At 41.5% G+C, this 12,057-nt stretch overlaps 1 protein-coding gene across 1 annotated transcript; it reads left to right on the top strand.

Moving 5' to 3' along the window:
* The first annotated feature begins 238 nt into the window (after window positions 1-238).
* Window positions 239-6,597, top strand: LOC132890986 (olfactomedin-4-like). Its single transcript, XM_060928405.1, has 5 exons — window positions 239-318; window positions 1,977-2,135; window positions 2,237-2,449; window positions 4,372-4,504; window positions 5,386-6,597. Exons 1-5 carry the CDS (start codon window positions 286-288, stop codon window positions 6,195-6,197), a joined length of 1,350 nt encoding a protein of 449 aa, XP_060784388.1. The 5' UTR covers window positions 239-285; the 3' UTR covers window positions 6,198-6,597.
* Window positions 6,598-12,057: the final 5,460 nt, after the last annotated feature.

Raw genomic sequence — 12,057 nt, 5'->3', positions numbered from 1 at the left:
GTACATGTACAGAATTGCTGTAATGACAAAAACAAAACCTCATAACCATGTTTTGCTGTATGTGAATTGGAATTTTTCTGTCAGCAATTACTTCAATCTTAAGTTCCTTTGCGGGAAATTTTTCACATCCTTATTAGAAAATAATGACCAATAATATTCACATTAACCAACACTGTTTCTTCAGTTCTTCAAAATAATTGCGACATCTCTGTGTGTGTGTGTGTGTGTGTGTGTTCGATCATACTTATAAAGACTTATAGAGAAGCTCAGACACTCAGTTTGATCATGATCCTGCTCGTGCTGCTTCTCGCCGCCACTGTAAGTACCGACATGTCGCTTTCAACTACAATCCTGATCACAAAACCCAAAAATACAGAATAAACAAGGCACTTGCAGTATAAATAAAAAAATCAAACATTTTAAGTGTGTTTATAAACAACTTAATTATCCATTTTAGGTAATATTATGACTTTAACAATAAAATTAGATTGAATTTCAAATAGCTTTGGATCTGATATCTTGCATATAATTTAAAACCGCTTGATAAACACAGTTATCATTATAATTTCACGTGTTATATTTTCCTTTCTGTTTAATTTTATCACTCAATTATTATTTTGATTTCAGCTTATTGAAAGGTTAGGAATATTATCAGCTCTAATTACTGACATAATTCAATTCCTGATTGTGAAGAAACTGTAAATAAGAATAAGATGATGTGCTGTAATTTATTTTATTATTTACTGTGCTGCACTGACGGACTGTATAATGCTTTTATTTATTTATTTTAAAATGTCTTCCCTTTTAATTACTCTGGGTAACTGAAAACACTGCATTTACTGTGTGTCCCACATTTTTTGGAAAATGTTTAACAATTATTGATGAAACTGTACAGCATTAGGTATGAGAGCTGTATGAACTTTTTCATAGATAACAACATAACCTTTTATACTGTAACTATATAAGCACTACTGTGTGAAAGTCGCTTAATCATGAAAATTAACAGAGTTATAAGTGATTGAAGAAAAAAGCCCATTTTTCATGGTGTCAGTAACAACACAGAAAGCCTGAATTTGGCGCAAGCATGACCACTGCGGACTACACTTCCCAAGGATCACAGCGCCCCCCCATCACCAGAATACTAATTACATCACCTGTCACTAGTTCATCTGCTAATTACCCTGTCTATTTAAACCATGCTCAAACAATCACTAAGTGTGAAATATTGTTCTGTGTCTCGTACCTGACTTTACCAAGTAATAGACTTCCAGTTATAGACCTCTGTTTGTTTATTCCCGACTTCATCTTCTCGTCTGCCCTATGCTACTTTGTTTACTAATCGACTGACCTCTGCCCATTTTCCAACTACGATTCCTGCCTTACGATTTGGCTCCATTTGCAGTTTGCGCCATACCCGCTCTCCCCTGCAATTGCATCCGTAAGTGCTTGTGCTCTGACACATGGATCATTCCAGATCAGTGATCCAGATCAGCACCAAAAGTCATAGCAATGTTATTCAGCCCAGAGGTATACTTCATGTGAAATTTGGTGATAACCGACTGGTTGAAAACTGAGGGAGAAAGTGTCGAAAAAATGTTAGGATAATAATAAAAATAATAATAAGAAGAAAAGAAAGTAGAAAGATCCTGAGTGAGAGCAACAATTTGCACTAGCGGTACTAGCGCAAATTAAATTTTGACTTGGTTTAATTTATATAGAAGTGTTTATTAATGTCATTATTTTTGAACACCCGTGACGAAGACTTTTGCCCGGCAGGGTACTGTATGTGTGAAGAAGCTAAAGCTTGTGGTGAATTTTAAGAAACTTCAGTAACGTTCCAAACAGCAACTCCATCCATATTCTAAGCTGAAACAGGAAACACACTCCGTACAGCTTTATGATAACACAGTGTTCAGTGTGTGCCCTGTGCACTGTACGTTCATGTTTGTGTATGATGTATTGTGTGTGTGTATCAGGGGAGTGGCCATGCTATCAGCATTCAGGGCCAGGAGAAAAACGGCGCGTGTGTGTGTCAGGTGAACAGCTCGACCTGGGCTTTTCCTGCTGCCAAGTATGATGCCGTGACAGAACTGCTGCAAAACTGCCAAGACTCACTGCAACAACTCCACGCACAGGTTACACACTCACACACTTTGCATAAACACCACACACAGGTCTCATACATGTTAATAAATTACAAGAAACAAATAATGAATCACTTCATTTTGGCTGACAGACGGTGACTGGTGCGAAGACGGTGCCGGAGATGGAGGCCAGACTGAGTAATGTGACAGAGCGGCTGAAGAAGTTCCAGTACCTGAACACTCGGGGCCTGTACAACGCACTACACCTGAACCAGCTCAGCCAAGAGATCCAGCAGCTACATGACACCATGAACGATGTACAGCTCGACAAAAATGGAGGGGAGGCACAGCGGATACGTACAGAGGTGTTTACACACACAGACACACACAATTAATTACAGAATTAATTTTATATATACAGCCATAAAATTAAATATAGCTGTAAGCGGTAAAAGGGGACACGGTGGTATAGTGGTTAGCACTGTTACCACACAGCAAGAAGGTTCTGGGTTTGAGCCCAGCAGCCGACGGGGGCTTTCTGTGCGGAGTTTGCACGTTCTCCCCGTGTCCGCGTGGGTTTCCTCTGGGTGCTCCGGTTTCCCCCACAGTCCAAAGACATGCAGGTTAGGTTAACTGGTGGCTCTAAATTGACTGTAGGTGTGAATGTGAGTGTGAATGGTTGTGTCTTTATGTGTCAGCCCTGTGATGACCTGGCGACTTGTCCAGGGTGTACCCCACCTCTCGCCCATAGTCAGCTGGGATAGGCTCCAGCTTGCCCATAATCCTGCACAGGATAAGCGGTTATGGATAATGGATGGATGCAAGCGGCGATGAAGGGTCTGAGCACCTCTGGTACACCAAATCTGGCATGAATCCAACAAACTGCCTAGGAGGAGAACATATCAAAATGCACAAAACCAAAAATAACTCACTTCCTGTTGAGTATGGCTAATACAATGCACATTACAGTTTTGTTCGTCTTGGGGTGTCGCACACACCTACCAAATTTGACATGGATAGGTGAAACTATATACCGGGCAAAAGTCTCAATGACGTGAAGGCGCTGTGGAGTCCACCGGACACACCCAGGGCCGAGCCTCTATCCTTGAGTAGTGGTGACCAGGACTGATGTGTGTACCAAATTTCATGAGTTTTTGCCCATGGGAACCACCTCAAAAATGGCCAAGTCTTGGAAAAAAAAAGAAGAATCATCATTAGGAAAACAATAGGGCCTTGCACTTTGGTGCAGTGCCCTCCAGTGCTCAGGCCCTAAAACCACTAATAGGTGAAGTGAATAACATTAAGTATCTCATTACAGTGGCGCCTGTCAAGGGGTGGGATATATTAGGCAGCAAGAGAACAGTCAGTTCTCGAAGTTGATGTGTTGGAAGCAGGAAAAATGGGCAAGCATAAGGATTTGAATGACTTTGACAAATTGTGATGGCGAGATGACTGGGTCTGAGCATCTCGAAATTGGCACATCTTGTGGGGTGTTCCCAGTATGCAGTAGTTAGTACCTACCAAAAGTGGTCCGAGGATCCAAAGGACAACTGGTGAACCGAGGACAGGGTCATGGGTGTCGAACGCTCACTGATTTGCATGGGGTACAAAGGCTAACCCATATGTGGGTCCAGTCCCAAATAGAAAGGTGTCAGCATTAACTTTTTTCAGCAGTTTGTGCTACAGTAGCTCTTCTGTTAGATTGGAGTGTCTTTTTTGAATGGACAATGAGAAAAAAAGTTTATGGCTTCATTCAAGTCACTCAGCATTTCAGATTTGCTTCACATTCAACAACAAGGATGCTCTGGTTGTTGAAAATAACATAAAATACATATATTATTCATTACATTACAGGCATTTAGCAGACACTCTTATCCAGACTGATGTACAAGATACCCAGAGCAGCCTGGGGAGCAGTTGGGGGTTAGGTGCCTTGCTGAAAGGCACTTTAGCCATTCCTGCTGGTCCAGGGAATCAAACCAGTAACCTTTTGGATCCAAAGCTGCTTCTCTAACCATAAGTCCATGGCTTCCCCATAGTATCCATCAATACAATGCATTTACTTACAGTATCTTATAATGTTCCCTGTAAATCAGGACTTTATGAAGATTAGTGTTTGTTGGAACAGATGAATTGGTTTCCCACCTGCCCCATGGATGATCTGCCACTGATGTTATGGTTCTTTGGTTTCTTGTGCTATCCTCCACTTTCACATTGAGTCCTTGAATAGATTTATTAATTTTGATATGTATAGAAATAAATCTGTGTTTATGTATTTGTACCTCAGCTGCAGAAGTTTCAGGAAGATGTTGACAAGATGTACCAGAAAAACATCTTCAACCTAGAAACAATGAGGGAGAGGCTACGTTCCCTCAATAACCGTGTCCAGACCTGCAAGACCATCCCACAAGACTTCAGGAGTAAGAGCACAATTCATAAAGCACTATTCAGTTTTATTTTTCTCACTATTTTAACAATAGGCCTCGTCTCAAAGCAGCTTTACAGAAATCTGAAGGTAGATTTAGGTGATTTAGATGGCATGAGAAAGAAACCTTGAGATGAACCAGTATGGAAGTGTATTGAAAGGATGTTCATGAGAAGCAGATCGTGAATAAGAGTCCAGTAGAAAGGGAGAAGACTGAGGAATAAACTGTTTGGGGAAGTTTAAATCTTTAGGGTGTCTATGTGAGACCAGTGACAGCAGCAGAAGTTGAGTCAGAAGTGATGAAGTTCCAAACAGAAGGAGATCAGGATGGATGAGGCAGGTCTGGAGAGTCAAAGGAGCCAAAGCAGTAGAAGTGTCTCAGGATTTTGCACTAGCATCTTTTGATTGTCCAACTGGCAATCTGGCACTTTTTGTTATTATTAGCTTATCCGACCAATAGGCGATGAGTTTATGCCATCATGTTTTATCCATTGATGTCTACATTTCACGAAAATCACTTCTTCTCTCTCAATTCTTCAGAGTTTTATTATTTTTGTCAGGAAGGCAGGTCTGCCTGGGGTGCATATAGCTTCTACCCAAATTTGCATAATTGCAGTTAATAATGAAGATATGGAGTAATTAATCAATCCCTAACGAGCAGTTTCCACACAAATCGCTTCTTCTAGGTCAATTCCTCGCCATTTTGGATTCTTTCTGGCAAATAGGTCTGTATTCCTAGGGTTTATATAGTTTCTATATAGTGTATATAGCTTGCAACATTTATTGCACAAGATGGCCCACTTTAGAGTGTTCCTTCTGGACTAGATGGGGCCAGAGTGAGCTATGCCATCATTGACAGTCTCATTTCTTTTTCAGGCTCTTGTTCTCAGCGCACAATGAGAAATATCAGTGCACCAGTGGTTACTAAGCTGAACCCCTTCAGTACATCCTACATTGCTGGAGCATGGGGTCACGACCCTGGAGTTGATGGTAAAGACACATACTGGATCCAACCTCTAGCTAGTGGGAACAGGTTGGGCATCATGGTGCGCTTCTACCAGACTTATGAGGACTTCATGGCTGGAAGGAACCACAATGATGAATCACTTGTTGGCTCATACACTCACGCTAATGCGATTCAGGGTCCAGGGACCATCGTCCACCGTGGTGTTGTGTATTATCAGTGCTATAACTTGCCTGAACTCTGTGCCTTTGATGTAAAAACCAAGGAAGTCCAGCGTCTCGCGCTTCCTGGTGCTGGATTCAACAACAAGTTCCCCTACTGCTATTACAACTGTTTTGACTGGACAGATATCAACCTTTCAGCTGATGACAATGTCTTGTGGGTAATCTATGCTACTGAAGCTAACCACGGGAACATCGTCGTGAGTCGAGTGGAAACCGAAGGCTTCAACATAACCCACACGTGGAAGACACGCCTGTTCAAGCGTTCAGTGACCAACGCCTTCATGGTGTGTGGGGTGCTTTACGCAACTCGTTACATAAACACCTACAAAGAGGAAGTGTTCTACGCTTTCGACACAACCACAGGGCTGGAGGACAACACGCTCTCGCTTCCGATGGAGAAGGTGGCGACGAGCATCGCCAGCCTTCACTACAACCCCACTGACATGAGGCTTTACATGTACAATAATGGCTACATGCTTGCTTACCAAGCTTACTTCTGAAAATTCAATTTGAATATGCATTAAATTTACTGGAATCTAGCATATTGTAAATCATGCTCTGTTTTCAGGCTGTTCATATTTTCCTGACCAAAAGTGAAATCCCACCCAATTTGTTAACAAGTCCTGAAAGTAAATTGAAGCTAAATCACGTTTTATTGTTTATTTTTCACAATTTGATAGGAATTAATGTGGTATACTGCTACATCTAATGTATGCTCAGAATATACTTTGAAAATAATGCTTCATTAAAGAGAAATACATATTTTATATCGACTGATGACTGGATATATTCTGTACAATAAATCGCATCTAAAAGTGAGGTTTGGTTTTAATACAGTTTGGCTTTTAATGCAGTTCATGGCTGTAATGGAAACTTCTAATAAACACTTCAGAATGCTTAGCAGTTGTCTTTTCAGTTATTTATTATAGTAGATCATATAAAACAGGAAAGGAAGAAGAAAAAGACACCACTTCAGGTGATGCCGAGAGTGCGCACTCTGAGTTGTCATAGTGGCTGTTATCTATTATACTCTAAAGGCATTCACTTACTGCTCGCGTCTGTACATGATTGGCTCAAGACTTTCTATGAAGCTTTGTTAAAGCGTGCACCTGGCGTGCTCTGGGATGTGTGGGCGGATGCATGGTTAGGGAGACCTCAGACACCCTGCTTATCACCAGCCAAGGGCACAGAAAGGTGATTACAGCATGTGGGAAAAACAACTTTTCTCAGTACACTAGGCCACTTGAGCTCAACACACAGAAACACAGAGAATAGGAATGTTCATTCACTAAATTTCCTTCACATGGCACACAGAAGAAAAAATGTCTTATGAGTTTATGATTGTGACTCATGATTGCCCTCTATTCGTACTTCAGCTGGACACGGGGGGCGTGGCCACCCAGGATAACAGAGGACAACTCAAAAGAATACATCGCAGTTAATAAGCATAGTTTAACCACAGACATTACACTTGCACTGTTTTTTTTTTTCACATTCACCAAATAAATGATTACAAATCCAAATATAGGTGGGACGGTGATGTAGTGGTTGGCACTGTCACCTCACAGCAAGAAGGTTCTAGGTTCGAGCCCAGTGGTCAACAAGGCCCTGTCTGTGTGGAGTTTGCATGTTCTCCCCGTGTCTGCGTGGGTTTCCACCGGGTGCTCCGGTTTTCCCCACAGTCCAAAGACATGCAGGTTAGGTTAACTAGTGACTCTAAATTGACCATAGGTGTGAGCTTGCTGAGATCCTGGAGCTCAGGGGGAAACTGAAGAAAAGCATCACCTCCCACAAGCAGCTCAATGAGAGCACGGCCTCCAAGGTGACTTGCTGCGCCACACTAAACATCACCACATCATGTGTCTTTATGGACTATACAGTGAACACCAGCTTAAACTAGTGGCTTTAAGCACCACTCAATAGCACCATTGCTGTTTTCTTCTTCTTCTGTGCCAAAATAATGAGGCTAAACTCATAGCCATGGTTCAGAAATTGGTGCTCATAAAGTACAGCCTCCATTAGTGGTGGAAACTGCCATAACACACCATTATCAGTTATTTTGCCAAAAAAAAGGAATGTCAACTGGAATCTATAACAATTGTAACTAGAATTGTGTACCTTCGCCAATCCACATATTCGGATTTGCATCAAAATCTAATCAATTGTTCCTTGGCCCATGACTCAGCTTTCCTCAAAATTTCATCAAAATCCTTTCAATACTTTCTGAGTTACATTGGGAACAGCAAGCAAATAAACAGAGGCAAAAACATAACCTCCTCCAACACAGTTAGCAGTAGTAATAAAAATAGGTTCTATGGCTGGAAAGTTCAAAAATGAAGCATCAAATAAATAACCAAAATATTTCAGATTTATTGGCCAAATATATTAACACATGCAAGGAATGTGGTTCCAGCAGTTGGTGACTCTCAGGCAGCTGGGCCATAGAAGGTTCACGCTGCATGCTGCACGCTACACGCTACACGCGTGTAAAGAAAAGTGGACAAACGTAGCATGACTTGCTCTGGGCCATAGAACGGCGTTCACGTTGCACGCTGCACGCTGCACACTTCACGCGTGAAGCGAGAAATGAACATGCACACTTTTTTCTAGGCGTGAAGATGGAAATTCCAGTCAATGCATGCGGTCACCGCCGCGCCAGCCAATCAGAACGGGTCTAGGGAGATAACTCTATGCTTTCAGGGGAAAACTTCAGAAAAAATATAATTGAATGGTATAATTGAAAAATAGTTCTTCATCGGGATTGTCAAGCAGATTATAGAATGTTCGGTGAAATTCACCACGGGTTTCTCTCAGAAGGAAATGTTCTCGGCTCCAAATTCTGTTCCTTTTTCTCTTCCTCTGTCTCAGTAAAAGCAGAATGAGGTAATCGTCGTCATCCGAAGAGTCCATATTGTTGGTTACTCGGTCAAAGTAGAACAGACACAACACGTGAACATCCAAGCATGAAGTTTAATGGCCCAGGGTCCGGTTCTTCACGTGAACGTGTAGCGTGTAGCGTGCAGCATGCAGGGTGCAGCGTGAACCTTCTATGGCCCAGCTGCCTCAAACAATACCGGCAATATACGGACAACATACATATTATTTACAGACAATTCACAAGGAAGATATGAGGTGCTAGTTTCTAAAAAATATAAATTCCTATCAGTCTTTAGACGTTAGCTGCTAATGATTGCTATAACATCAATGTTAGCATAGACTAACTAGCTAGAGCATTACTTAACTTCATCAGGTGTTTAGCATCACTGGAGAAAACAAATAAAATCCGTATTTTTGAGATTTACAGAGAGGACCAAAACTAAACCAAAATGCTGCAAAAAATGAACAACAACTAATAATAATAATAATAATAATAATAATAATAATAATATTGGCTGGTGTTGAGTGGTATATCAGATATATTCCATTCAGCTAGCATGATACTGAAAGAGTCAAAGACGAGGAGCTGAATGGAATACATCTGATAGACCATGAAAAAATGCAGCCAATATTATTATTATTATTATTATTATTATTATTATTATACATACATACATACTCTCTTCATATCAGCATTCTCAAAGGCCAGTGCGAGCTTACCCGCAAGTTGACACCATCAGCGTGGCAGTGAAGTCACCTTCCAGCAGGTGTAGCATTCATCCGTAGTGTTAAAGCAGTGCTATCAAGACAAAGTAGCACAGGCTAACGACAAAGAAACTAAGATTTCTGTCTCCAGACTCTTCTTCCACGCTGCATGCTCGCTACAGTATTTTTCACTCAGACTTAAGTATCAATTTCCCTCTGTAATTTACTGAGTTACTTTTAAAATCAACATCGACAGCTACACACAACGGAGTGACCTGTCAGCCAAACTTCTCTCAAAATCTTCCGTATTTAATGAAGCAAACCTGGTGGCCATGTTTGTTTACAAATTGTTACAGTTGCTCACTAGCACGGAAGTTTTACATCTCCGACATGTCTCTTTTCCAGTTTTCGATGTCCGTTGGTATGTTTTTCTCTTGTAAATATCTCATCTCATCATCTCTAGCCGCTTTATCCTGTTCTACAGGGTCGCAGGCAAGCTGGAGCCTATCCCAGCTGACTACGGGCGAAAGGCGGGGTACACCCTGGACAAGTCGCCAGGTCATCACAGGGCTGACACATAGACACAGACAACCATTCACACTCACATTCACACCTACGGTCAATTTAGAGTCACCAGTTAACCTAACCTGCATGTCTTTGGACTGTGGGGGAAACCGGAGCGCCCGGAGGAAATCCATGGGGACAACATGCAAACTCCACACAGAAAGGCCCTCGCCAGCCATGGGGCTCGAACCCGGACCTTCTTGCTGTGAGGCGACAGCGCTAACCACCGTGCCGCCCCTCTTGTAAATACGCGTGAAGAAAATATACAGTGGGGAAAACAAGTATTTGATCCCTTGCTGATTTTGTTGGTTTACCCACTAAGAAAGACTCGATCAGTCTGTAATATTAATGGTAGGTGTAGTCTAACATGCTGAGACAGAATATCACAAAGAAAATCAAGAAATCGACTTTAAAGAATTTGTATTAATTTATTTGCATTTTATTGAGGAAAATAAGTATTTGAACCCTCTTGCCAAAAGGACTTAGTACTTTGTGGCAAACCCCTTATTAGCAAGCACAGAGGTCAGACGTTTTTTGTAGTTGATGACCAGGTTTCTGCACATATTAGGGCGAATTTTGGTCCACTCTTCTTTGCAAATGACCTCTAAATCATCAAGATTCCGTGGCTGTCGCTTGGCAACTCTGAGCTTCAGCTCTCTCCATAGATTTTCTATAGGATTCAGGTCCGGAGACTGGCTGGGCCACTCCATGACCTTGATATGTTTCTTCTTCAGCCATTCCTTGGTTGCCTTGGCTGTATGCTTTGGGTCATTATCCTGCTGGAAGACCCATCCACGACCCATTTTAAGCTTCCTGGCAGAGGGAAGGAGGTTTTCACTTAGGATTTTATGGTACATGGCTCCGTCCATCCTCCCATTGATACAGTGAAGTAGCCCTGTGCCCTGTGCAGAAAAACACCCCCAAAGCATAATGTTACCACCTCCATGCTTGACAGTGGGGATGGTGTTCTTGGGGTCATAAGCAGCATGTCTCTCCCTCCAGACACGACGGGTTGAATTGATGCCAAAGAGCTCAATTTTGGTCTCATCTGACCATAACACTTTCTCCCAGTCACTCTCCAAGTCATTCAGATGTTCATTGGCAAAGTTCAGGCGGGCCTGCACATGTGCTTTCTTAAGCAGGAGTACTTTGCGAGCACTGCAAGATGTTAGACCATTGTGGTGTAAAGTGTTACCAACTGTTTGCTTGGTGACTGTGATCCCAGCTGCCCGTGTTGTATTAGGTCTATTTCTCACCGTTCTCATGATCCTGGAAACCCCACGAGGTGAGATCTTGTTTGGAGCCCCAGACCTAGGTTGATTGATGATCATGTTGTGAGTCTTGTACTTGCGCACAATTGCACAAACAGTTGTCACCTTAACGCCCAGCTTCTTGCTAATGGTTTTGTAGCCCATACCAGTCTTGTGCAGGTCTACAATCTTCTCCCTTAAATCCACAGAAAGCTCTTTAGTCTTCCCCATGTTGGAGAGTTTGGAGTCTGACAAACTGATTGATTCTGTGGCCAGGTGGCTTTTATACAAGTCATTAGTGATATCAGGTGTCTTCAATTTAGGTGACAAGGTAATTTGGAGAGTCTAACTTGTCTGTATTAACAAGAACTCTTGATGGTTACTAGGGGATCAAATACTTCTTTTTCTCAATAAAATACAAATAAATTAATATAGATATTTAAAAGTTATTTTCTGGATTTTCTTTTTGATATTCTGTCTCCACATGTTAGAATACACCTACCATTAAAATTACAGACTGATCAAGTCTTTCTTAGTGGGTAAACCAACAAAATCAGCAAGGGATCAAATACTTGTTTTCCCCACTGTAATGAAGTTTTGTTAGCCTTTCAAAGAAATGGTTGTGCACATGCACAGCAGCAAAGTTTCTCACTGGATATTCACATCAACGTGTGATGTCATGTTGTTTTGCCAGCGTTTAATTTTGTAACAATATTGCACGCTCATTCTCTATTGGGTAGAGTGATGTAATACACATAGGATAAGCGATATGCAAACAATACTGCTTGCTATCAAACTAAATGAATGAAACATGCTAGAAGGGAATAGAACATGTTTGTATTCCATGGAAGAAGTTTCCTGTATGGATAATAATTATTTATACTGTGCAAATTAAACTATACAGTTTTGAAAAGTGCTTAAACTTACTGTCCATAACTGAGAATCAGAAATAAATAATAATGGT

The sequence above is a fragment of the Neoarius graeffei genome, chromosome 8, assembly GCF_027579695.1.
Source record: "Neoarius graeffei isolate fNeoGra1 chromosome 8, fNeoGra1.pri, whole genome shotgun sequence".
Classification (NCBI taxonomy): Eukaryota; Metazoa; Chordata; class Actinopteri; order Siluriformes; family Ariidae; genus Neoarius; species Neoarius graeffei.
Note: the sequence above shows the minus strand (reverse complement) of the source record. Positions and strands in the feature narration are given on the sequence as shown.

What these genes read in the sequence shown, in the direction of transcription:
- LOC132890986 (XM_060928405.1), top strand. Translation starts at nt 286, where the DNA reads ATGATCCTGCTCGTGCTGCTTCTCGCCGCCACT. An exon ending in TGCTGCTTCTCGCCGCCACT is followed by an intron (nt 319 to 1,976) that starts GTAAGTACCGAC and finishes TGTGTGTATCAG; the next exon opens with GGGAGTGGCCATGCTATCAG. An exon ending in CACAGCGGATACGTACAGAG is followed by an intron (nt 2,450 to 4,371) that starts GTGTTTACACAC and finishes TTTGTACCTCAG; the next exon opens with CTGCAGAAGTTTCAGGAAGA.